We start from the raw sequence: 23041 nt of genomic DNA, 5'->3' as shown, positions 1-23041 counted from the left end.
ACCTCTCACTCTGACATCCCTGTCTGCACGGACTGCAGTGAAGCTGGGCATGTCCACACAGGAATTGTTCAACCACCGGTCAACCAGCTCTCCGAAAAACACATCAGGCTACACTCCTGGTTGGTTAGGGAGTTGATGTCACCCATGACGATTGATGGTATAGCTGGCTTGTAGCTCCAACTCCAAGGCTGTAGCTAAGCTTTAAATTTTTGAATTTTAATTTTGGACATTTAATGTTACCTCCCTGGCGGGGAAGGAGTCAGAGCTGGTTTAAGAGGTTGAGCGTTACCAGCTAGATTTAGTCAGCCTCACCTTGACACATAGCTCCCAGACCAGAACCCAATTCCTTGAGGGGGGTTGGACTCTCTCTTTCGCTGGAGTTGTTCCGGGTGAGAGGCAGAGGGCTAGGGTGGGCTTTTTGATCACCCCCAGACTCTGCCTGTATGTTTGGGTTTACCCCAGTGGATGAAAGGGTTGTTTCCCTGCGCCTCCGGGTCAGGGAACGGGTCCTGACTCTGGTCTGCGCATATGCGGCGAACACTAGTTCAGAGTACCCACCCTTTTTGGAGTTCTTGAGAAGGGTACTGGATGGTTCCCTGACTGGGGACTCCATTGTCCTACTGGGGGACTTCAGTGCTCACATGGGCAATGACAGCATGACCTGGAATGGCATGAGTGGGAGGAACAGAAACTGAAACCCTCGACCTAATTGGTAATATAATTCATTTGAGAGCCTTACTGTCAGCTTTTCCCACCCAGACTGGAAAGCAGAGAAACCACTCTTACTTGCAGTTGTGTATCGTCCTCCTGCACCTTATTCTGAGTTCTTCACAATGGCCTATCAGTTTGTTAAGTTCTGTCTGTGTCTCAAGTTTTTGTGGAAATCCAGCCTTGGCTGCTTGGATGGCGTGGCTTTGTGTCCTTCTTTGTTAGTGGAGCTCACGTTAACACCACCTGGCTTGCTATCACCATTAGCAGTGTCAACAATGTTTCTGGCCACTAGTTTAGTAGAAGCGTGTGCCGTCGAAAGGTGCTTCATTAAATTGGAGTTGCTGACATTGGACGTTGACAGCGTCTTTGCTCTCGCTCTGGGACGACATAATGTACACTCAACATGTACATTTTTACCTTTAACCTCCATGAAGTTAAAGTACGGCCTATATTTCCATCTTGAAAACACCGTCTTTTCCCGTGACTCTGGACTCGCCATCTCTGATAGTTTGTGTGTGTGTGCTGCTACGTGCTGGGTTCGTGTGTAAACACCCGCCCACCTGATGTCTCTGGTTGGCTTCACATTAAATCTTACTCTAACTTAGCCAATCATCATTACTTAGGAGGTTATCTCGCCCCTCCCCTCCCCCCTCACCAAAGGAGAAAAAAAACACACGCATATGCGGCTCCTGTGTCTGTGTGAGCCGAGTCAGATGACAGCTTCAATGAGGAGCTTCAGTAACACGTAGTAACAGCGTGTTGGTAACGGTCACTGCATTGTAACGATAGAGAAAGTAATTAGTTACATTACACGTTACTGACAAAACTAACACCGTTGGTAACGGCGTTTCTTCCCATCACTGAATACTATTGATATCAACTGACAAAGGTCTGTGTACCAAAATATTGTTCTCTTAACTCTTTGTATTTGCAATTAAATAAGATATAACAGGTATCACTAGTCTGTGCTGTGACTGAGTGGAGATTAATCCACTTGAATTTCAAATACAGTCCTTAATTTGTAATTAGGCCTACAGGCATATATTTTAAAAAGGAAATTAAGCAATCTAAATGCAACAAAAATAAATATTCAAAGCCCACTCATTTATATTCCATTGTACTGTGTTATTGTGGTTCTTCGAGTACTTTATTTTGTTTTTTGTCACAGGTTTTATACTGCAACTGTTTCAACAACATGTCCTCCTCCTTGTGTTCTCCAGCTATACTGATCATAACAAACATTTCACATTGTCACTGGGAATGTATTACCATCAGAAAACATATTTAAATTAAATAAGTTGATCCTTCCATATTTTCCCTTTCTATTTAACGGTTTACTCAAAGTGACAGAGGGTGTCAACTCAAACGGCACAGAAACAGTACTGTTGTGTTAAACATTTAATACACAGACAGAGCTTGACATTATCATCAACACATTTCCCAACTTGCACATTTTGGTATCGAGCCTTAATTATTAGGTCATTGTGTCTTGTTCACGTCCAAGTTATTGTTGTTTCCAAACAGGTTATATGAAATGTCAAAGTCATTCAGAGGGTGAACAAAGACTTTGACTGTAACAACTTTGTAGGTGTCCATCCGTCAGAAATGGACTCTCAAAAACAGCATAATGTGTCATGTGTCGCCTTTTCTTTCTGTTCAGCCCATAGATTTTGAACTGAATCGTTCTTTCATGCTGACAGTGGAGGCAGAAAATGAGGCCATGCTTGCCCGCAGTATCCACTTGCCTCGCCAATCATCAGCAACTGTTTCTGTACAAATTCTGGACATCAATGAGAGTCCAGAGTTCAGCCCCAATCCTAAAGCCATCAAACTGGAGGAAGGTTTACCTGCTGGGTCACTGCTCACCACCTTCACTGCCCAGGATCCTGACCGCTTCATGAGACAAACTATCCGGTAAGATACCCACTGCACCCTGAATGCCATTACTCCATACTTAAGTTTGGTTTTTAATGCAGGGACTGTTTACACAATTGACACTTCTGACACAATTGTCAATTGTGACAATTGCATTCGCTAAAATGAAAAAAAATGCTGTATTTTAAATGTACAATTAAAGTGTCACATGTTGTGTCGATTTAAATATTGATTCTGCAACACATCTTTCATTGTGTCATTTCAAGATCCTTGAAATACATGTTTGGCTTTTCATTCACTTCATCTATTAAATTAACCTTTGTAATTAGTTACACTGTTGCTGAAACGCTGTGAATAAATGTGGAAAAAGAGACAGGAATGTTTTAACCTAGTTAAGGTTTCTCCTGCTGATTTTTGTCCCAATCTTTCATTCTTTTACATCCCGCTGGTTTTAAATGTAGTCCTGAAGTTTGTAGCCTTGTAACAGGCAATGATGGATGCAAACTCTTCACAAAAACATGTCAGAGAACACTCATAAACACATGTTAAGATACAGTATTGTGCATCATAGAGCAGACTGGGAAAAACATTTTGGCTTGTGATTGTTGATTTTGTCATTGCTTTGTATCCTGCAGCTTGAGCTGCTCCTTCCATTGTAAAGGTGCCATTCCCGTCTTCATTTGACCATTAAACAAGACACAAAATGAGCAATACTCTATATTCTTGGATGACTCAGGGTGGAATTTTGGGGCACAACTCATCAATGTTGGAAGCTTTGCTTTTCTCTGTTCACATAATTTCTCAACTGTGGTTATTTGATTGCACACAATAATTTCATATTAAATACATTTTACTGACAAATCATGGTAATATTTAAAGCTTCACTCTGTTTATGGCTGTATTTTCAAGCCTAGAGCTCATTAAGGAAATATATAAGTGACAAATATTTTATCAAACTTTCACACAGGTAATATTCCAATAATTTTTAGTTAGGACAAACTAATAAATTTGTGTCTGCCTCATGATAATTCTGCAGTGTTCATGTATTAGCTCACCAGTGTTTGTTTGGGCTGTATTCAGCGCAGTAGATGAAAAAATCTCTCAGTGGTGATTTTTCATGTTCTCTCTCTTGCTGACTGAATCCAGGTACTCCAAGATGTATGACCCTGCCAACTGGCTGGAGATAGATCTGGTCAATGGTCGGATTTCCACCATCGCCATCCTTGACCGAGAGTCTCCTTATGTCAAAAACAACTTCTACAATGTCACCTTCATGGCCTCTGATAATGGTGAGACATGATGGTTTTGCTGACGTCCTGCTGTCAACCCATACCCTTATACATAGAGGTGGATTGTTTTCACTGGGAACTTAGGGCTTTTGCAAGAACTGCAGAGGTGCTGGCTTCAATGTGGAAGCAGCATCAGAGTCCAGCTTCTGCAGGGTATTTGTAGGGTTCAGGAAAAATTTCTCATATCTAAACAATAATTACATGATACTTTTTGGTATACGGCACTAAGATGGTCATGATACTGCTTGTAGAATGTTTTACATATGATTATGGACAATGTGGCTTGTTCCTGCTCTAATTCACCTTTGGGCAATTGCTCATGATCATCAAACAGACCCAAAGGATTGTCACATCTCTCATGCCCATGTGTCAATCTCAACTTCAGTGACATTTCTTAATTTCTTCTTGTCTATAACTGAAACTTTGAGTGTTCCATTGTTTATCTCTACAGGTTGTGACTAATTCTTTTATTGTCATGTTGCTTAAAATATAACAATATACAGACCCTGTCCAGTTTAAAGTTTACTCATAGTTACTTATAGTTTAGTTTCTGTACTCACTCTATATTCTCTGCTCTGAAAATAACTTCCAGTATAATCATCTAGAAATCATCCAGTCATTACAAAGACATGCCATTTAGTTTCCTCTACAATTTAATGCACATTTGATGAACAGCGCTTCCTATTGCTGCTAGCAATGTCACATGTTGCACATCATATGACAAGATGAAACACTGTGAACGCTGACCAGCAGATGGTTTGATCACACACTTGATTATTTTGATTTACTATAGAATTGAGGGGTTCACCCTGGACAGGTTGCCAATCCATCGCAGGGCCAACATATATAGACTGACAACCATTCACTCTCACAGCCACACCTATGGTCAGTTTGGAGTATTCAAATAACCGAGTCCCCATTTGCATGTCTTTGGACTGATGGAGTGTCTAATTTTTATGTTTTATTCTTATTTCATTTATCTATTTTTTAGCTGTCTTTCCTGGTCCATGTAACTTATTTTAACCGTGTAATCTCAGTATAGTGTCCATCTATGTGATATGTATGCTTGCTCACCATGCTGTCCTCCCTTTGCTGTCATGTGAGTTTTTTTCCATGTGTTGTAAATAGGACTCAATAAGATCCATCCATGACAACCATTCACACTCACAGTCATACCTACGGTCACTTTGGAGAATTCAATTAGCCAAATCCCCATTTGCATGTCATTGGACTGTGAGAGGAAGCCAGAGTGCCTGGAGAGAACCCTCACAGTCACAGAGAGAACATGCAAACTCCACACAGAAAGATTCGGTGCCTGAGCCAGGACTCAAACCCGGAACTTTCTTGCTGTGAAGCGACAGTGCTAACCAGTGCACCACCGTGCCGCTGACTCAATAAGATATTATTTAAAAACAAAAAATAATTGTATGACAGGGCAGAACAATTTTGATGTATCTGGCTCAGCAACAGCTCTTTCATTCAAGTTCTTGAATTGAGAAACACAACAACCCCAGGTTCCTTTTCAGTACTGTGACCAGACTGATAGAGAGCCACAGCTCTATTGAACCAAATATTCCTGTTTCCTTGGGTAGCAAAGATTTCATGGACTTCTTTAATTTCAAATTTCTACTTATTAGAGAGAAAATTCTTCTCCTGCCATCAGCTGACAACATGGCACCTATAACCCCAGAAACCTTAAAGGCAGCTGTAGGACCAGACACACACTTTGATAGTTTTTCTCCTATTAGCCTTCATGAACTTAGTACAATAATTTCCTCCTCTTAACCATCCACCTGTCTTCTAGACCCCATCTCAGGTAAGCTGGTTAAATATTCTCTACCCCTAGTTAGCACCACTCTTAGATATGATAAATGTGTCACTGTTGTCCGGTTACATCCCATAGTCATTTAAAGTAGCAGTAATTAAACCCCTATCAAAAGAACAACCCTGGATCTAGAAGTTTTGACCAAATAGCTCTGACTTTCTCCACAGCAACAGTAGAGGATTTCCAGTCAGGTTTCAGGGTTCATCATAGCACAGAAACAGCACTAGTCAAAGCTACCAGTGGCCTTCTACTGGCATCAGATGAGGGATGCATCTCTCTTCTGGTCTTATTAGATCTCAGTGCAGCTTTTGTTACCATTGACCACCATATCCTTCAACAGAGACTGGAACATGTCATTGGCATTAAAGGAACCATACAATACTGGTTTAGGTCATAGTGACTAGGTCAGTCTCAGTTCATACTCACTCATGATAATCCCTCTGAAACCACTACAGTCAGTTACGGTGTTCCACAAGAGTATGTGCTTGGACTACTACTAAATTATGCAGACAATATACAGCTGTACTTATCAATGCATCCACATGAAACAAATCAGCTGACTAAACTGGAGGCCTGTCTAAAGGAAATAAAAACATGGATGACCCATAATTTCCTTTTATTAAACTCTGAAAAAACTGGAGTTATTCTTCTGGGCCCAAAACACCTTACAAACACCCTATCTAATGAAATAGGTACCCTGGATGGTATTCCCCTGGCCCCCAGCACTACCGTAAGGAACATAGGAGTTCTCTTTGATCAGAATCTGTCCTTTAACTCCCACATTAAGCAAATCTCTAAGACTACTTTCTTTCATTTACATAACATTGCTAATATCAGGCACATCCTGTCTCAAAAAGATGCAGAAAAACTAGTCCATGCTTTTGTCACTTCCAGGCAGGATTACTGAAATTCCCATCTATCAGGCTGCACCAATAAGTCCCTAAAGACACTTTCTGTTTCTCTCCAACTTGATTTCTGTCCCTCTCTTTCCTTCTATATATCTGCCCCCCTCTCCTGCTCTCTTTCCCCCCAACCGGTCAAAACAGAAGGCCGTCCCCATTGGACCTGGATCTGCTTGACATTCCTGCCTGTTAAAAGGAAGATTTTCATTGAGAATGCATGGAGAATTGCTGGGTGTGAATTCATTGAAGGAGTGTGGTACTAGACCTACTCTACTTGTAAAGTGTCATGAGATAACTTTTGTTTCGATTTGGCACTATACAAATAAAATTGACCTGACTTGACTGAAATCCAGTTCAGGTTCAGACAGCAAAATGTCGTCAAGCACACATTCAGTGTATATCCCAGCTGTGTGCCATTATTTTTTTTTAGTCATGTTGGCTGAAAAAACCTTCCCCAAAGGATAAACATGTGGGGTTGGGGGGTTCCCAGGGTCAGGGTAGGGTCAGATAATTGAAACGGCCAAATAACATACGACATCTTTAAACATCCTGAGTAGTGGTGAAATTTCTTCCAGCAGTTCTATTTAGAGCTCTCATTCATTTCTTATGGAGACACTTTCCTGAAATGCATCATTCTCCAAGTCTCCTCCCTGTTTCTTTTCACAACTGTGTTCTGTGAGTCGGGGAAATTGTTGAAAAGGAATGTCATTCACCGGCAGCAGTAGCTCTGTCCCATCCATCCACTCTACCTTGCACTGTTTCCGTACACAAACCCTTCTGTCTTTGCTGTTTCCTGCTCAATTTCAGGCACACTAGCAACTTTTGCAGTGACATCACTGACATGAAACCCCACTCAGACAGAAGGATCAACACACACAAGCTTGTGTAAGAGGTTACATGTCTTCTGTTTTTGTTGTCATCACCTTAGTCAGATATATCCATCCATCCATTTTCTGTACCGCCTATCCATTAAGGGTCACAGGGTGGGGGCTGGAGCCTACCCAGCTGACATTGGGCAAGAGGCGGGGTACACCCCTGGATGGGTCGCCAGTCCATTGCAGAGAGGAGCAATTAGGCGCTCAGTATCTTGCTCAAGGATACTTTGACATGGTCACTCGGGGAAGTGAGGATTGAACCAGTGACCTTTTCGGTTGCCTCTACCTCTGAGCCTTACCACCCCTTGGTCGGATACATGTTAGCAATTAGTTTATGCTGTCCAATAAAACTTTGATGCATCAGATGACATGCATTCATATCAGATAACTGATAGCTTTTTGTGGCATAATCATACAGAATAAGAAGGAGACAGGGAGAATTATACCCTTTTCAAACTGGAAAAATGCACGTCAACGCATTTGCTATGCATCAGGGCGCATTGAAGCTTCCAGAAGACCTGGGTCTGAACTCCCGCTGTGAGAGCTACGTGCCTGTGTTTTTCTCTCTCGGATGTCATCGCATTGACTACGTCATCATTACATATAAACGTGCACCGGAACACAGAGGTAAACAAACAACAACATGTACGTGGTCAAGTCGAACGTTAGCATTGTCGTTGCATGCATTGCAATGCTGTCTCTTTTGCAAAGCATGCAAACGTGGAACGGGGAAGTGAAGTAAACACACAACAAAAAGTCAAACACTTCAGTGTGGCACTTCAAGGCAGCCGCAGGTGTTTCTCGTCGGCATGTGCCCTCAACTTTTTATGTTGTTTTAAACTGTTTTTTGTTACGTGTAGGAGTGGAGGGGAGTAGACCCAATAGCGGACAGAGTGTGGGACGGTGCAAAAAAGAGGTTTATTGGAAAACAGAGGCTTGAGACGGGGACACTGGAGGCTTGCGACGGGAGACGGGGACACTGGAGGCTTGTGACGGGAGACGGAGACACTGGAGGCTTGTGACGGGAGACTGACGGCTTGAGACGGGAGGATGGTGACTTGAGACTGCAGAGTGGAGACTGGTGACTCGAGAAACAGTTAGTGAGAACACTCCACGATGGCACATTGGTGCAAAATCCAAAACAATGCAAATAAAACAAGGTTTATTGGGAAACAGAGGCTTGAGACGGGGACACTGGAGGCTTGTGACGGGAGACGGGGACACTGGAGGCTTGTGACGGGAGACTGACGGCTTGAGACGGGAGACTGACGGCTTGAGACTGGAGGATGGTGACTTGAGACTGCAGATTGGAGATGGGAGACGGGTGACTGGTGACTCGAGACTCGTGACAAACAGTTAGTGAGAACAACACTCCACAATGGCACATTGGTGCAAAATCCCAAACAATGGCCCAACAGCGAAAAACACAGAGGTTAAATACACGAGGGGAAACGAGACACAGGTGGTGCAATCACCAAGGTGAGACACATTAGGTAATCACAGGAGGGCGGACAGGAAGACAGGACATAACTACAAAATAAAACAGGAAGCACGAGACAGGGATCGTGACAGTACCCCCCCCTCCCCCCCCCCCCCCAGGGCTGGCTCCCAGACAGCCCAAAAACAAACACCAGGGTGGGTGGAGGGTGGCCAGGAGGCGGGAAAGAGCAAGAGCACAGTGAAAAAAACAAAACCCACTCACCACACCCGTGAGCAGAACCACCACAGAGAATCAGGGGGGGGGGGCACTGGAGGCTTGTGACGGGAGACGGAGACACTGGAGGTTTATGACGGGAGACGGGAGACTGACGGCTTGAGACGGGAGGATGGTGACTTGAGACTGCAGATTGGAGACTGGTGACTCGAGTCAAACAGTTAGTGAGAACAACACTCCACGACGGCACATTGGTGCAAAATCCAAAACAATGGCCCAACAGCAAACAGGGGAAAACACAGAGGTTAAATATACGAGGGGAAACGAGACACAGGTGGTGCAATCACCAAGGTGAAGACAGGAAAACAGGACATAACTACAAAATAAAACAGGAAACACGAGACAGGGATCGTGACAGTTTTTAGCAGTATTTTTAAAGTTTTATTTCAAGGCAGCCTGCAATAACTGTTTTGACATCAAGTGTGGCCATCGGTAAATCTGAAAGGAGATGGAAGAAGTAAATAACTGCAAATATTCTCCACGTCTTAATTAGTCAAAGGAAATGCGCTGCTCAGCTGAATGAGAATACGAAAAAAAAACACTGCAAAGCACTGGGATAATCCGCAAAAGAAGCCATGCAAGAGGATCTAAAGCCGGTAAGAACAGACAGAAGAAAATAACAATTATAGAAGGACACAGACCGAAGCCCAAACATAGGAGGAAACAGGAGAGTGTACTGACTAAATTACACACTGATAAATCTGAACCGGAGCAAACCAGGATGCCAAAGCTGACTCTCTGTAACGTGATATCACGAATAAAAAAGACTGATTGTACTATTGTTGAATACCCTGAACGCTGACATTGGATGTGTCACTGAAACGTGGGCTCATGATAACATACCTGATGAATTGCTGACAGTTAAGGATTAGAGACAGGGTAAATGGGAAAAGTGGAGGGGCGTGGCCGTGTACTGTCATAAGAGACTGCAGGCAAAAAGGAGAAAGGATCTGGAGAGCGATGATACTGAGTGTGTATGGGTCCAATTACAACTGTGTCGGACCCCCAGCAGTGTTTAATCTATCTGTGCAGGAAACCTATATCATCCCTCCTGGGCAAATTAAAAAAACACACAAGGATAGAACTTTGGAGTATTTAATAAACACTATAGATGCAATTAAAGCATCCTGACCTCATATGGGACTATATTTATGTGGAAATTTTAACAAACTACCCACAAAAATGTTAACCTCCTCCCACCCTGACTTTCGGCAGATAGTTAAACGTAAGACTCAAGGGCAAGCCACCCTAGACTTGATTTTTACAAATATGGATAAACTCTACAGCCCTCCAACCAACCTTGCCCCCCTGGGTTCCAGTGACCACAAGTGTCTGGTGTTGAGCCCTATAAACACAGCAGGGCAGAAACAACAGGTGAAGCGAAGGAGGAGCCGGTTATTGACGAAAGATAGAAAAGAGGCTCTTGCAACATGCATTGCTATGACAGACTGGTCTGCTGTTTATGAGGCGGAAGACATCAATGCCAAGGCAGCAAGTTTCAACAACTATATCCAGACAGCGATGGACATATGCATGCCTGTGAGACAGAAAAAAATAACAACTGCAGATAAACCATGGATGACGGAGAAAATAAAGCAGGCTATAGAGAAAAGACAAAAAGCCCATAAAAAATGGGGGAAAGTGGGAAAATGGAGAGAATTTTGAAACTCTGTTCAAAGACTTATACACAAGGCAAAAACAAGATACTATAAAAATGAAATTCAAAATCTAAAGAAAAAGAACCCCAAGGAGTGGTGGAACTTTATAAATAAAGGCCTGGGATGAACAAAATCACTTGATGCATCAATCAAAATACAGGGAGTAGAAGAAAACAAAGCTGCAGAAGCTCTAAACAACTTTTTTGCCAAATCTTGGACTAAAACAACGCCCCACTGTGTTCCCCCCTTACCCAGACCCCCCACACAAAGCGATATTTGTAGCATAGGAGAGATGAAGTTGGCCCTTTCTCGGTTGGACCCCCGGAAAGCAAGTGGGCCGGACGGCATTCCAACCTGGCTGCTTAAAGAACTGGCAGAGGACCTGGCTCTGGTCATCACACATTTGGCCAACTGCTCTTACCAACAGGGTGTGTCCCCAAATTATGGAAAGAGTCAAACATCTGTCCTATACCTAAAGGCCAAGACCCTGGCTCAATCTTAGATTGGCGTCCCATCTCTCTAACCTCTTGTGTAGGAAAAATAATGCTTTGCTTTGAAAAAGCTCATGCCCACAGTGCTCAACGTGTGTAAAAACCAATACGCATATCTGCCCAAGCACAGTACCACAACAGCCTTAGTTAGAGCAATGTACACCTGGCTCACTTGAAACGACTCCAAACCAACAATGGTGAGAATACTGCTGACAGATATGTCAAAGGCCTTCAATCGAATAGACCACGGAACCCTGATGCAAAACATACTGGATTTGGAACTGTGCCCATCTCTGACAGCCTGGATCCATAGTTACATCACAGGGAGGAGACCAAGAGTGGTGGCAAATGGGGCTCATAGCCCCTGGATTGAAGTTACATCTGGGGTGCCACAAGGGGGTGTAGTTTCCCCACATGTATTTCTCTTCTATATGGCCACCCGGGATGCTGTGTTCGAGGACACCCTTGATGTGGGATATGCAGATGACATTGGGCTGTCGAGAGCAATCCCCATATCCGACATCACATCAGACACATCAATGCGCCTGGAGGCACAAACGCTGGACGAATGGGCAGCAAAGAACAAAATGTTGCTCAATGGGAAGAAATCAGTTGAGCTACAAATCTGTTTTGCACGAGACCCACCACAACCTCCCCCACTGACGCTGGGGGGACAGGAGGTACCTGTTGTGGAAACAACAAAGTATCTGGGATACCATCTTGACCAAAATCTGACTGGAGATTCACACATCAAGAAGGCAATAAAAACTGCCTCCAAGTGGCTGCACTACCTCACTGTCATGGCAAGACATGGCTTACCTGCAGAGGATCTCATCATGCTGTACACCACTCTCATCAGGCCGTGTCTGGAATACAGCTCAGTGCTCTTGGTGGCTTGCTCTAAAAAACAGCAGGCTGAGCTAGAACAAGTCCAAACACGCACCTGTAAGCACATCTCACAACCCTTACCATCACTGCAGACCAGGAGGAAGGAGGCTGCGGTGAAGCTGGTCAGAGACATGCACGATGAGCAACATCCTTTGCTTGACCTGCTTCCTCCAGCACGAGGCGGCTGTACTGTTAAAACACTGAGGAACCAGCACAAGCTGGCTGAACCCAAGGCCAAGACCAGCAGGCTAAAAAACTCAGTCCTGCACACTGCAGTCAGATTGTACAATGAGACCATTTAGTACACAAAATAATATAGCATGACAGTGAACTTGCTTAGTTTGCCCTGAAATATTTTAAACTTTGAACTTGTCTTTTTTGTCTTGTCATGTCTTTTAAATTGCTTTATTTGCAAAATTCTGCTCCTTTTTCAGTGGAGCCTTTTGGTTTCCACTGCAAGCTGAATTGAATCAAATCAAATCAAATCAAACTAGGCCCAGATTGGAAAATGTCTGAGCACTAATGCAGCGAAGGAGGATGTTTTTGACTAGTCTAGAAGGGTGCCGAAAAAGTTACAGGTGAAGCCTGACAGGCAGCACAGTGACAAAATCAGGATGCGACAGGAAGGTCGCATGAAACCTGAGATGATGCGGGTTGCCTTTCTACACTGCAGGCAAGCCGGGCTGAGCTGCTAAACACTGGGGTGGCTTGGCAAGTTGGTCGATGTGGATCGAAATGCCGAGTCGACCCTTTCAGAGTGCAGAACCCAAAAACCCATGTTGACCCATGTTTTTGGTGCAGTGTGAAAGGGGCTTAAGACACATAACAACAAACAGTAGTGACAATAGCAGCAATAACAATATCTACCAACTACTACAACAACATAATGCAGTATAATATAGTATCAAAGTATCCCTTTTAATTCCACAAAGAGTGTCTGTGTCCCAGGCCAAGACTGAAAATGGTTCCATAGAAGAAGAGCTTGAAAACTGAAGGCTCTGGCTCCCACTCTCCTTTTGTCTCTCTCGGAGCCACTCTTACCCCAGCATCATGAGAGCATAAGGGTTTAACTGGATAATATGGCACTATGAGCTTGATAAGACATTAAGGTGCCTGACCGTTCAGGGCTCTGTGTTAGAGGAAGAATTTTGCATTAAATTATACATTTTCCTGGGATCCAATGCAGAGACAGGAGAATCCAGTTTCTTCTGCCTGGTTCTTGACAGCGTACATGCATTTGGACCAGATTTTTTAAATATTTATAGGACAACCTGATTTTGGGAATAGCATTAATGCAGCCTTGAAGTAACAAATACATGGAATAGTTTTGTCTGCATCTATTTGGGACAGGTTGGGACCGATTTTAGTGGTGAAAGTTGTCCTAGAGGTGTGTTTTATGAGAGATTTAGTGCAGATGAAGTGTTTCTTGGGTGTTTGGGACCCAGCACAGTAACTTATAAGTTTATGTAGATGTTTCTATATTTTGATTTATAAGCATTTATGTGGAATTAATGGTTGATTAATGGTTTCCTGAATAACTTGATATCCCAAAAGTCCTAAATATTGCTATTAATTGCCAAAAACATGACAAAAACATGAATTTCTGATTCCCAGGCAACCTGCTCTACCCTCTGAGCCAATGCAGGCAGCTCTATAATGCAGAATAACAAGATGCCATGTTTTGGATACACACACAATGCTTTTTAATACATATACCAAAAATGTATATGAAAAATATGGGATTTCCCCAAAAGATCACCTGACCTATTTTCTTCTCCACAATGATTTCCCGTATGACTGTTTTTTGTTTGGTAGTCAACATAACAATAATGAAGTACTTTATATCATCTTCCACAGCAAGGTCACACATGTGAAGCAGGCAGTTTGTATGATACATCATAATGTCAATTGCATACACACAATTGAACATGATTTTATTGCGTGTGCCCAGGTATCCCACCTGCCAGTGGGACAGGCACCATTCAGTTGTACCTGTTGGATATAAATGACAATGCACCAAACGTCTTCCCCCCTGAGGTGGAAATGTGTGAGAAGCCAGACCTCAATGCCATCAACATCACAGCAAGTGATCCTGATCTTAACCCTAATGCTGGACCAATGTCATTTGAGCTAGCCAGTCGTCCAATCGATGTACGTCGCAACTGGACACTGAGCCGCCTCAATGGTTAGTAAATGATTATCTCACTGTGTCTCATCATTGTTGCTTAGAATGAACAAAATTTTTCAAAGTGCCTTTTTTAATTTTAATTGTGGAAAAGTACAAGTGCTTTGAATCAATGAAAACATTTCACTGTTAGTCACAATAATGTCAAAATTAATCACAAGACTCAAATGCATATATTTAATTTTGTCTTTAGGGAAAAAGCTGGTGTGGAATTTTGAATAAAGAAAGACACAAAAACTGGTCAGATTAATCTTGTTTTTTTGTATTTTCTTAAAAATATTTCTACTTAACTATTTCTACTTGTCTTTATTTTTAACAAGGTTTTCACATGGTTGAGGTTCAGATAAACTTTTACTTAAAAGTATAAGGTTTTATTTTAGTCTTTGATAATGCGCTGAGGAAAAATTCTTCAACTCCTGTCTCTTTCAGAAATTACTGTTAAAAAATATTGACAAGGTAAGTAAAGCACCCACAGCTGACTCCAGATGCCACCATCAGCAGACTTGGAGAGTGATTGAGTGGAAAGGCATGTGTATGAAATAGAACAAAGTATTTAAGAAATAAATTGCCATGCTTACTTATACTTGAGTTTCTCCATCTCTCTCCCCTTCCATCTTCATCCTCATGCACTTTTAGGCGAGTATGCCCAGCTTGGTCTACGTATCGGCTCCCTGGCCACTGGGATCTACAAGGTTCCTATCATCATTACAGACTCTGGCAACCTCCCCATGTCCAACATATCGTACCTACGGGTCAAGGTCTGTCAGTGTGACCACCATGGTGACTGCGTGGACATGGAACGAATCATCGCTGCTGGACTAGGCACTGGAACTATCATCGCCATCCTCATCTGCATCATCATACTTCTAGGTGAGCCTCACAGACAAATGCATACACACAAATCTGCACATATATGCAAATTGTATGAAAGTAGGCTGTTGAGGTACCGCTGAGACAACTGAGTCAAGCAAAAACTATGGTCTTGATGATTAGAGGCAATGTGTTGTCTTCTCTTGTAGAAAGGCTTTGAGGCTGTAATAGCAGCAGCTCCCTTTGGCTTAAAGAGATATATCTCTAATTTCGCAATTAAAAAAAAAAATATTGCCTTACTTTACTTGTATTTACATTCGGCTTCCTGTTGCATTTTGGCCATTGCTTGTATAGCAGTGCAAGTTTACAAACACATGATCATGCACACCCTGAAATCCCTTGTCTTGTACACCCACCTACATCAGGGCTTCTCGAAGTATGGAACAAGGTCTGGATCTGGACCAAAATGTAAATCAGTCCCGACCGAGGCTACCATTACAGTCAATACAAATGAATGAAGAAATATAATTTTCTGCTTTGGGCCTTATATTGTGTAACTGAATGTGTATTAACTTGTGCACATGGATAACAAATCACAGACCAAAATGAAATGATCATTGACATTCAATTTCATGGTGATGCTTGTCAGCATGTTTGCAAATCTGGTTACATTGCTGACCACACACCAGTACTCACATGTTCAGGAAGTTGCTTATCAACTACCACCGTCAGCTGTTTCTGTTGTTCAAAGTGGCACAAAGGAGGGGCAGTAGTGTAGTGATTGATGTTACTTTCAGGCCTGCAGCATCCTCAAGAGAGGAAGTGTGACACCTTTATTATTGTCCCCAGAACTCACAGTGACAGCAAGTCAGTCAAAGTTGTATCAATTAGTTCAAATGGCAGTTCAAAAGTGTGAATTAAGCATCACTCAGAAATGGCTGGGTTTGGTAGAAACACAAGAATCGGTCTTTTGCTGATGCTGAAGAAGTGAACGTATGCATGACAGTTTGCTTTTTGGGCAATTATTAATAGTATTACATACAATAAATGATATCTCAACAGCAGGCAGTACCAGACAATATAGCTTGGAAGAGCATTTAAGCTCTGTTCAAATGAGTTTGAGGAAGCTGAAATGTACAGGACAAGCAACACAGCCCACTTCACATCAATATGCTTTCATTGTCTTTCAAGTCCAGGAGCACAGGCCCAGCTCACGCACATAAAAATAAGGCAGTCAAACATGACAAGAATAGTCCCCAAAAAACAAGTCCATAATCAAGTGGCTGGCATAGCAGATTCTTTGTATATATTTTTTAATTGAGTTATTTGTTTAAGAACATCTACCTTCACACAGTCATACTTGTACATATGGAAAGTTAATATAGTTAATATGTATATATGTGTGTGTGTGTATATGTATATTTGTGTGTGTGTGTGTGTGTGGGTGTGTGTGTGTGAACTAAAAAAAAAATTATCCATCATCTTGCTCCCTTTCTGCCTAATCCTGTTAAGAGACTCCCACATGCACTTGGGCTCTGGATCCCAATCCCAATCCCTGAATTCGTATAGATCCTTGGCTGCTATTGTAAAATAAAATGAAGAAAAAGATGTGTGTTGCTGTCAATTTTTTGAGTTTAGAAAGGTCAGAAAAAAGAATTTACCTAAGGATTTTTCAGCTCAGTCTGATATACACACACATAAAGGGTCTCATTTATGAACTGCGAGCAAGCCAAATTATTTATGTGGAGGAAAATTACTATTTATTCTTTGAATTGATCAAAATATATGAGCAGTAAGGACTTAAGCCTGTGTCTTCATCATCTTCTTTCACTCTTGTCTTACAGTGCTTGTGTTGCTGTTTGTGATGTGGATGAAGAGAAGGGATAAAGAGCGTCAGGCCAAACAACTCCTCATCGACCCAGAGGATGATGTCAGAGACAACATCCTCAAATATGATGAGGAGGGAGGCGGGGAGGAGGACCAGGTACATGCACACACACACACACACATACACACACACACACACACACACACACACACACACACATACTCAAAGTTACAAACACACAGTTGTGCAGTTGTGCTTATAAGTATAAAGTATTCCAAAGACTTCCATTCATGTGGACAGCCTAATCCAAGCCCCAACCCTAATCCTAACCCTAACCATTTATCCCTAACCCTAACCTTAACCTGACCTCAATTCACACCTTAAATTTAACTTTAACCAGGAACTCAGAAATGATGTTGTCACATTTGAACAGATCTTTGGTCCCCATGAGGACTATGGGAAAAACAGGTATACACACACACACACACACACACACACACACACACACACACACACACACACACACACACACACACACAGATATATGCATAGAATGAGGTAATGAGGTAGAATGAGGAAAAATTTCAGGAAACTGTCCAATTCACTCAAACATCCCAAAGTGCTACGATTCTGTATTTTGCTTCTCAGTATTTTTACGACTAATTGGCTAATATATCAGTTACTGGTAAATTTAATCTGATTGGTTGATTGGTCACAGTAATTTCCTTTAATGCAACTGATGCTTCTGACAGAAATCTGGCACAAGTTGTACTTAAGTTTTGTCAGGGCTAAATATACAAACGTTATTTTTACAGTTGTCATTAACAGTTCGCTCCTTGTTTTCACCCACACTGTCACTCCCCCATACACATAACCAGAAATTAACAATAAAGGATACACTATATTGGCACAAAGGCACACTCTCTGCTTTTCATCTGTCCTCCAGCTCAGATTAAGTGCACTACAAACGGAAAGGATTAATTTCCTTTTGTTGGTGAATGATTTCATGTGTCCCTCCACACAACTCTTTAAACTGATCCAAGCACAGAAGCTGCCTACATTTATGCTTGGAAAATGTTTAAACCTTATTTACAAAGCATGTTTAGCTTTTTATAGTAGCGTTCATTTTAGTCCCTGCAATAAGAAGTCAGTCAATGTACGAAGATCCAGTCTGAGCTGCTGGCAACTTAATGCAGCTTATACTGTACAATGGAGGTCCTCGGGTTTTTAGGGACTATGGAATGAGATCAACTGATGGTTTATGTGGCAACGGTCAAGTTGACAATGAAATACTCTATCGTTGCTTTAAGCAGAAATTTTTTTTAAATGCAGTAACCTTTAAGAAGTTCTTGACAGGTGATGGAGCCATCTGTTTATCAGTATTCTGTCTACAAATAATTGTCACAGGCAAGCCTCAACCAAAATCATCTTTTCAACTGAGAAAGGGATTCTGTGCCATTCTTTGATTTTGGTTAGAAGAAGACATACCCTCCAGTTTTGGTATAAATTTGGTTAGTAACAAAATATGCACCAAAATCTTCAAGAATGTGGCACAGTGGTGCAATGGTTTGCACTGTCGCCTCACAGCAAGAAGGTTCTGGGTTCAAGTCCCAGCTTGGGCACGGGATCTTTCTGTGTGGAGTTTGCATGTTCTCCCCGTGCCTACATGGGTTCTCTCCTGGTACTCCGGCTTTTTCCCACCGTCCAAAGACACGAGATTGGGGACTAGGCTAATTGGATACTCTACATTGACCATAGGTATGAATATGAGTGTGAATGGCTGTTTGTCTATAAAGGTGGCCCTGCGATGGACTGCCGACCTGTCCAGGATGAACCCTGCCTCTCGCCTGTAGCCACTGAGATAGGCTACAGCCCCCCCCCCCCCAGCAACCCTTAACAGGAATAAGCGGAAGAAAATGAATGGATGGATGGATCTTCAAGAATTGCCAATGTTTTTTTGAATGAAGTGTCATCATACTGAAACCACTGCTGCATCTCTTCAAGCATGCTGACTGGTCAAACACAACCACCTAACATGCTTGAAAAGAGGGTTTGTCACATGATCTTGTAATTTCATGAGATGGCAAAACCAGCTTTCTTGCAAGGTAAGGTCTGGAGACCAGGCTGAGTTACAATAATGCATAGGATGGTTTTGCACATCTTTGTCATGAGCACATGAAAAAGGTTATGGAATTAGAGATCTTTGAATCCTGAGAGTGTTGCACTCTAGGGTAAATTGTCTGGGTGTCGTCCTCGTAATTGATGGAATTAGCCATTCTATGTTTGTCTGTCTCTCTGTGTTCAGGACTATGATCTGAGCCAACTTCAACAGCCTGACGCCCTGGAGCCAGAGTGTGTCAAGGTGGGGATCAGACGTTTGGACAAGAGACCCCTCCATCATGATCATCACTACCCCTTGCGCTCTGCTGCACCCCACCCAGGAGACATAGGAGACTTCATCCATGAGGTACACCGATATGGATTCTGTGTTCATTAAGAGACAGTTGACTGTTGTCCATTTGAATAAATAGGGTTGCATGGCTCAGAGGTAGAGTGACCATCCAGCTGTTTAAGGGTCGCTGGTTTCATCTTCACTTCCCCCAGTGACCATGATAGTATCTTTCTCAAATTCCCTTGAGCTGGATACTGATACTTTATTTGGAAGTGTCCTTGTCAAGTGTCACTGAGCAAGATACTGAACCCCTAATTGCCTTTTTATGAGTCGGTTGTTGCCTTAGATGGCAGCCTCAACCATGAGTGTGTGTGTGCGTGCGTGCGTGCATGTGTGTGTGTGTGTGTGTGTGAGAATAGGTGAATGAGATGACATTGTAAAGGGCTTTGTGGAGAAAAGAGTGCTGTATAAATAGAATTATTTACCATTTAAACTTTTCTCAGCATCCTCTTTGTGACCAGTCTCATTCTAAACCCAAAAGAATAATGCTTCATAATATTGTCTTTTGAGTCTCTCATCCTTTTCTGTTTCTTTGTACAAACATCAAACAGTGGCAGGGATGAATGCAGTCTGCCTCAGTATTTAACAGGATCAATGAATATGGAAGTTTAAACAGTAGCTTCTTGCAATTATGGTATTTTTACTCATGCAAACACATATGAACACAAAAATCATTACATTTAAATGAATGAATAAAATACATCCAGTTTTAAATTACCCTAATACACAGTCTATTTACCTGGTATGAAAATGACACCACATTTCATTTGTCAGGCATTTGATGACAACTGGATAAGAAAGAAGGCACACTTTAACTTAAGTGTATTTAAAAAAAGTAGATGGACTGTTGTCAAAGAATAATGTACAGGAAAACACAGAAAACTCACATGGGCAATGACAGCGTGACCTGGAGGGGCGTGATTGGGAAGAACAGCAGGCCTGAACCCAAGTGGTGTGCAGTGTCCATAACTAATACCATGTTCGAACATAAGGATTCCATTGGTGCACATAACACCAGGACATCCTAGGTCGTAGGTCAATGATCGATTTTATAGTCATATCATCTGACCTGCGGCCATATGTTCTGGACACTCGGGTGAAGAGAGGAGCTGAGTTGTCAACTGTTCACCATCTGGTGGTGAGTTGGATCAAGAGGCAGGGGAAGACGCCACGCAGACTTGGTAGGCACAAACGAGTAGTGAGGGTCTACTGGGAACTCCTGGCGAAGTACCTGTCAAGATGACTCAAACCTCAGCAGAGCTCTGACCTTATCCCAGGGGCAGTGGGGGACATTGAGTCTGAATGGACCATGTTCTGTTCTGCTATTGTCAGGGCGGCTGTTTGTGAACTGCATTTGTAAGGCTGCTGGGGCCAGTTACAGTGGTAATACCAGAACCCGCTGGTGGACACCAGAAGCAAGGGGAGCTATCAGGTTGAAGAAGGAGGCCTACAAGGTGTGGCTGGTCTGTGGGTCTCCAGAGGCAGCTGATTGGCACCAGCAGGCTAAGCAGTGTGCAGCCATGGTGGTTGCCGAGGCAAAAACTCTGATGTGGGAGGAGTTTGGTGAGGCCATCGATAATTTTCAGTCAGCTCCGAAAAGGTTCTGGCAAACTGTCACCTGGGGGGACGGCAACTTGCCCGTACTGTTTACAGTGGGGACGGGAGACTGCTGACATCAACTGGGGAGATAATTGGACGGTGGAAGGAATAGAAAATTCATTGAGGAACACCTCAATCCCACCAACACATATTCCATGAAGGAAACAGAGTTGGAGGAGTACTTGGGGGGGGGGGTCATATAATCTCTGGGGCAGAAGTCTCAGAGGCAGTAAAACAACTCTACAGTGGCAGAGCTCCAGGGGTAGATGAGATTGGCCCTGGGTATCTCAAGGATCTGGATGTTGTAGGGCTGTCTTGGTTGACATGTCTCTGCAACTCCCACCTCATGGACATTTGGGGTGTTGCCTTTGGAGTGGGAGACCAGGGTGGTGGTCCCCATCTTGAAGAAATGGGACCAGAGGATGTGTTCAAACTATCAGGGGATCACACTCCTCAGCCTCCCTGGAAATGTCTACACCAGGGTACTGGAGAGGACGGTCAGTGCGATTGTCGATCCTCAGATCGAGGAGGAGCAATGTGGTTTTTGTCATGGCATGGAACCATGGGTCAGCTCTTGACCCTTGCTAGAGTGCTGGAAGGGGCATAGGAGCTTGCCCAGCAGTCCACATGTGCTTTGTGGATTTGGAGAAGGCGTATGACCGTGTTCCCAGGAGCATCCTGTGGTGCCCAGGAGTATGGGAGGGGATGGCCCCTTACAAAGGGTCATTTATTCTCTCGACCAGAGGAGTGAGAGTCTGGTTCATGTTTCCAGCAGTAGGACGGACTTGTTCTCAGTGAGGGTTGGACTATGCCAAGGCTGCCCTTTGTCAATGGTTCTGTTCATAACTTTAATGGACAGAATTTCTAGGCGCAGCTGGGTAGTGGAGGGGGTAGATTTTGGTGGCTGGAGGATGTCATCTCTGCTTTTTGCTAATGACGTGGTCCTCTTAGCTCCATCAAACCACGATCTCCAGCTCTTACTGGAGCAATTCGCAGCTGAATGTGAGGGGGCAGGGATGAGGATCAGTATCTCCAAGTCGAAGGCCATGGTCCTCAACCAAAAAAAGGGTGGTTTGCCCACTCCAGGTCGTGGGGGGGGGGGGGGGGGGTCCTTACCTCAGGTGGCGGAGTTTAAGTTTCTCAGGATGTTGTTCATGAGTGAGAGTAGGATGGAGCGGGAGATTGCATCTGCAGTGATGCAGGTGCTAAACCGGTCCATTGTGGTAAAGTGGGAGCTTAGCCAAGAGGCAAAGCTCTCGATTGATTGTCAGCCGATGTTCCCAACCCTCACCTATGGTCATGAGCTCTGGGTAATCGCGAAAGAACAAGATCACAAATACAAGCGGTTGAAATTAGTTTTCTCCGCAAGGTGGCTGGACTCTCCCTGAGAGATAGGGTGAGAAGCTTGGACATTCAAGAGGGACTCAGAGTAGAGCCACTGTTTCTCCATGTCGAGAGGAGTCAGTTGAGGTGGTTCGGGCATCTGGGGAGGATGCCTAATGCATGCCTCCCTTTGGAGGTTTTCTGACCAGCGCGCTGGAGGGATTATATCTCTCGGCTGGCCTGGGAATGCCTTGGGATTTCCCCGGAAGAGCTGGTGAAAGTACCTGGGGAGAGATAAGTCTGAGCTTACTTGCTGAGGCTGCTGTCTCTGCAACCCGGACCCGGATAAGTGGAGGATGACTGCAATGACGACGTTGAAAGCACAGAAAATACAGTGTCTTTAATTCTTAATGAGCTTTGCTAATTGCAGGATTAGTTGTGACCATGGCCTGAATATCTTATCTAATATCTGATTTAAAGATACTAAACCCATGCATCTTGCATGGTAGCCTCCTCCATGTGTGTGAATGAGATGGCACTGTTAATCACTTTGATTTCAGCTCAGGTAATTTTCAGCCAAGGTAGAATGGCCGTGTGTGTGTGTGTGTGTGTGTGT

The 23041-nt window shown here is 43.2% G+C and overlaps 1 protein-coding gene across 4 annotated transcripts in view; it reads left to right on the top strand.

Moving 5' to 3' along the window:
• LOC147250087 (cadherin-2-like) overlaps positions 1-23041 on the top strand; it is a 188926-nt gene that overhangs the window by 156789 nt on the left and 9096 nt on the right. For all 4 annotated transcript variants that reach the window (XM_086224202.1, XM_086224200.1, XM_086224203.1 and 1 more), the window contains 6 exons: positions 2372-2625; positions 3733-3875; positions 14180-14413; positions 15050-15283; positions 17068-17207; positions 19357-19518. In XM_086224202.1, coding sequence (XP_086080328.1) covers positions 2372-2625; positions 3733-3875; positions 14180-14413; positions 15050-15283; positions 17068-17207; positions 19357-19518 — 1167 coding nt within the window. The remainder of the gene's footprint in view (positions 1-2371; positions 2626-3732; positions 3876-14179; positions 14414-15049; positions 15284-17067; positions 17208-19356; positions 19519-23041) is intronic.

Source organism: Aulostomus chinensis, chromosome 14 (genome assembly GCF_037954235.1).
Source record: "Aulostomus chinensis isolate RoL2024-O1b breed Wild chromosome 14, RoL_Achi_v1.0, whole genome shotgun sequence".
Taxonomy (NCBI): Eukaryota; Metazoa; Chordata; class Actinopteri; order Syngnathiformes; family Aulostomidae; genus Aulostomus; species Aulostomus chinensis.
This window is presented reverse-complemented; position numbering and strand designations above follow the sequence as displayed.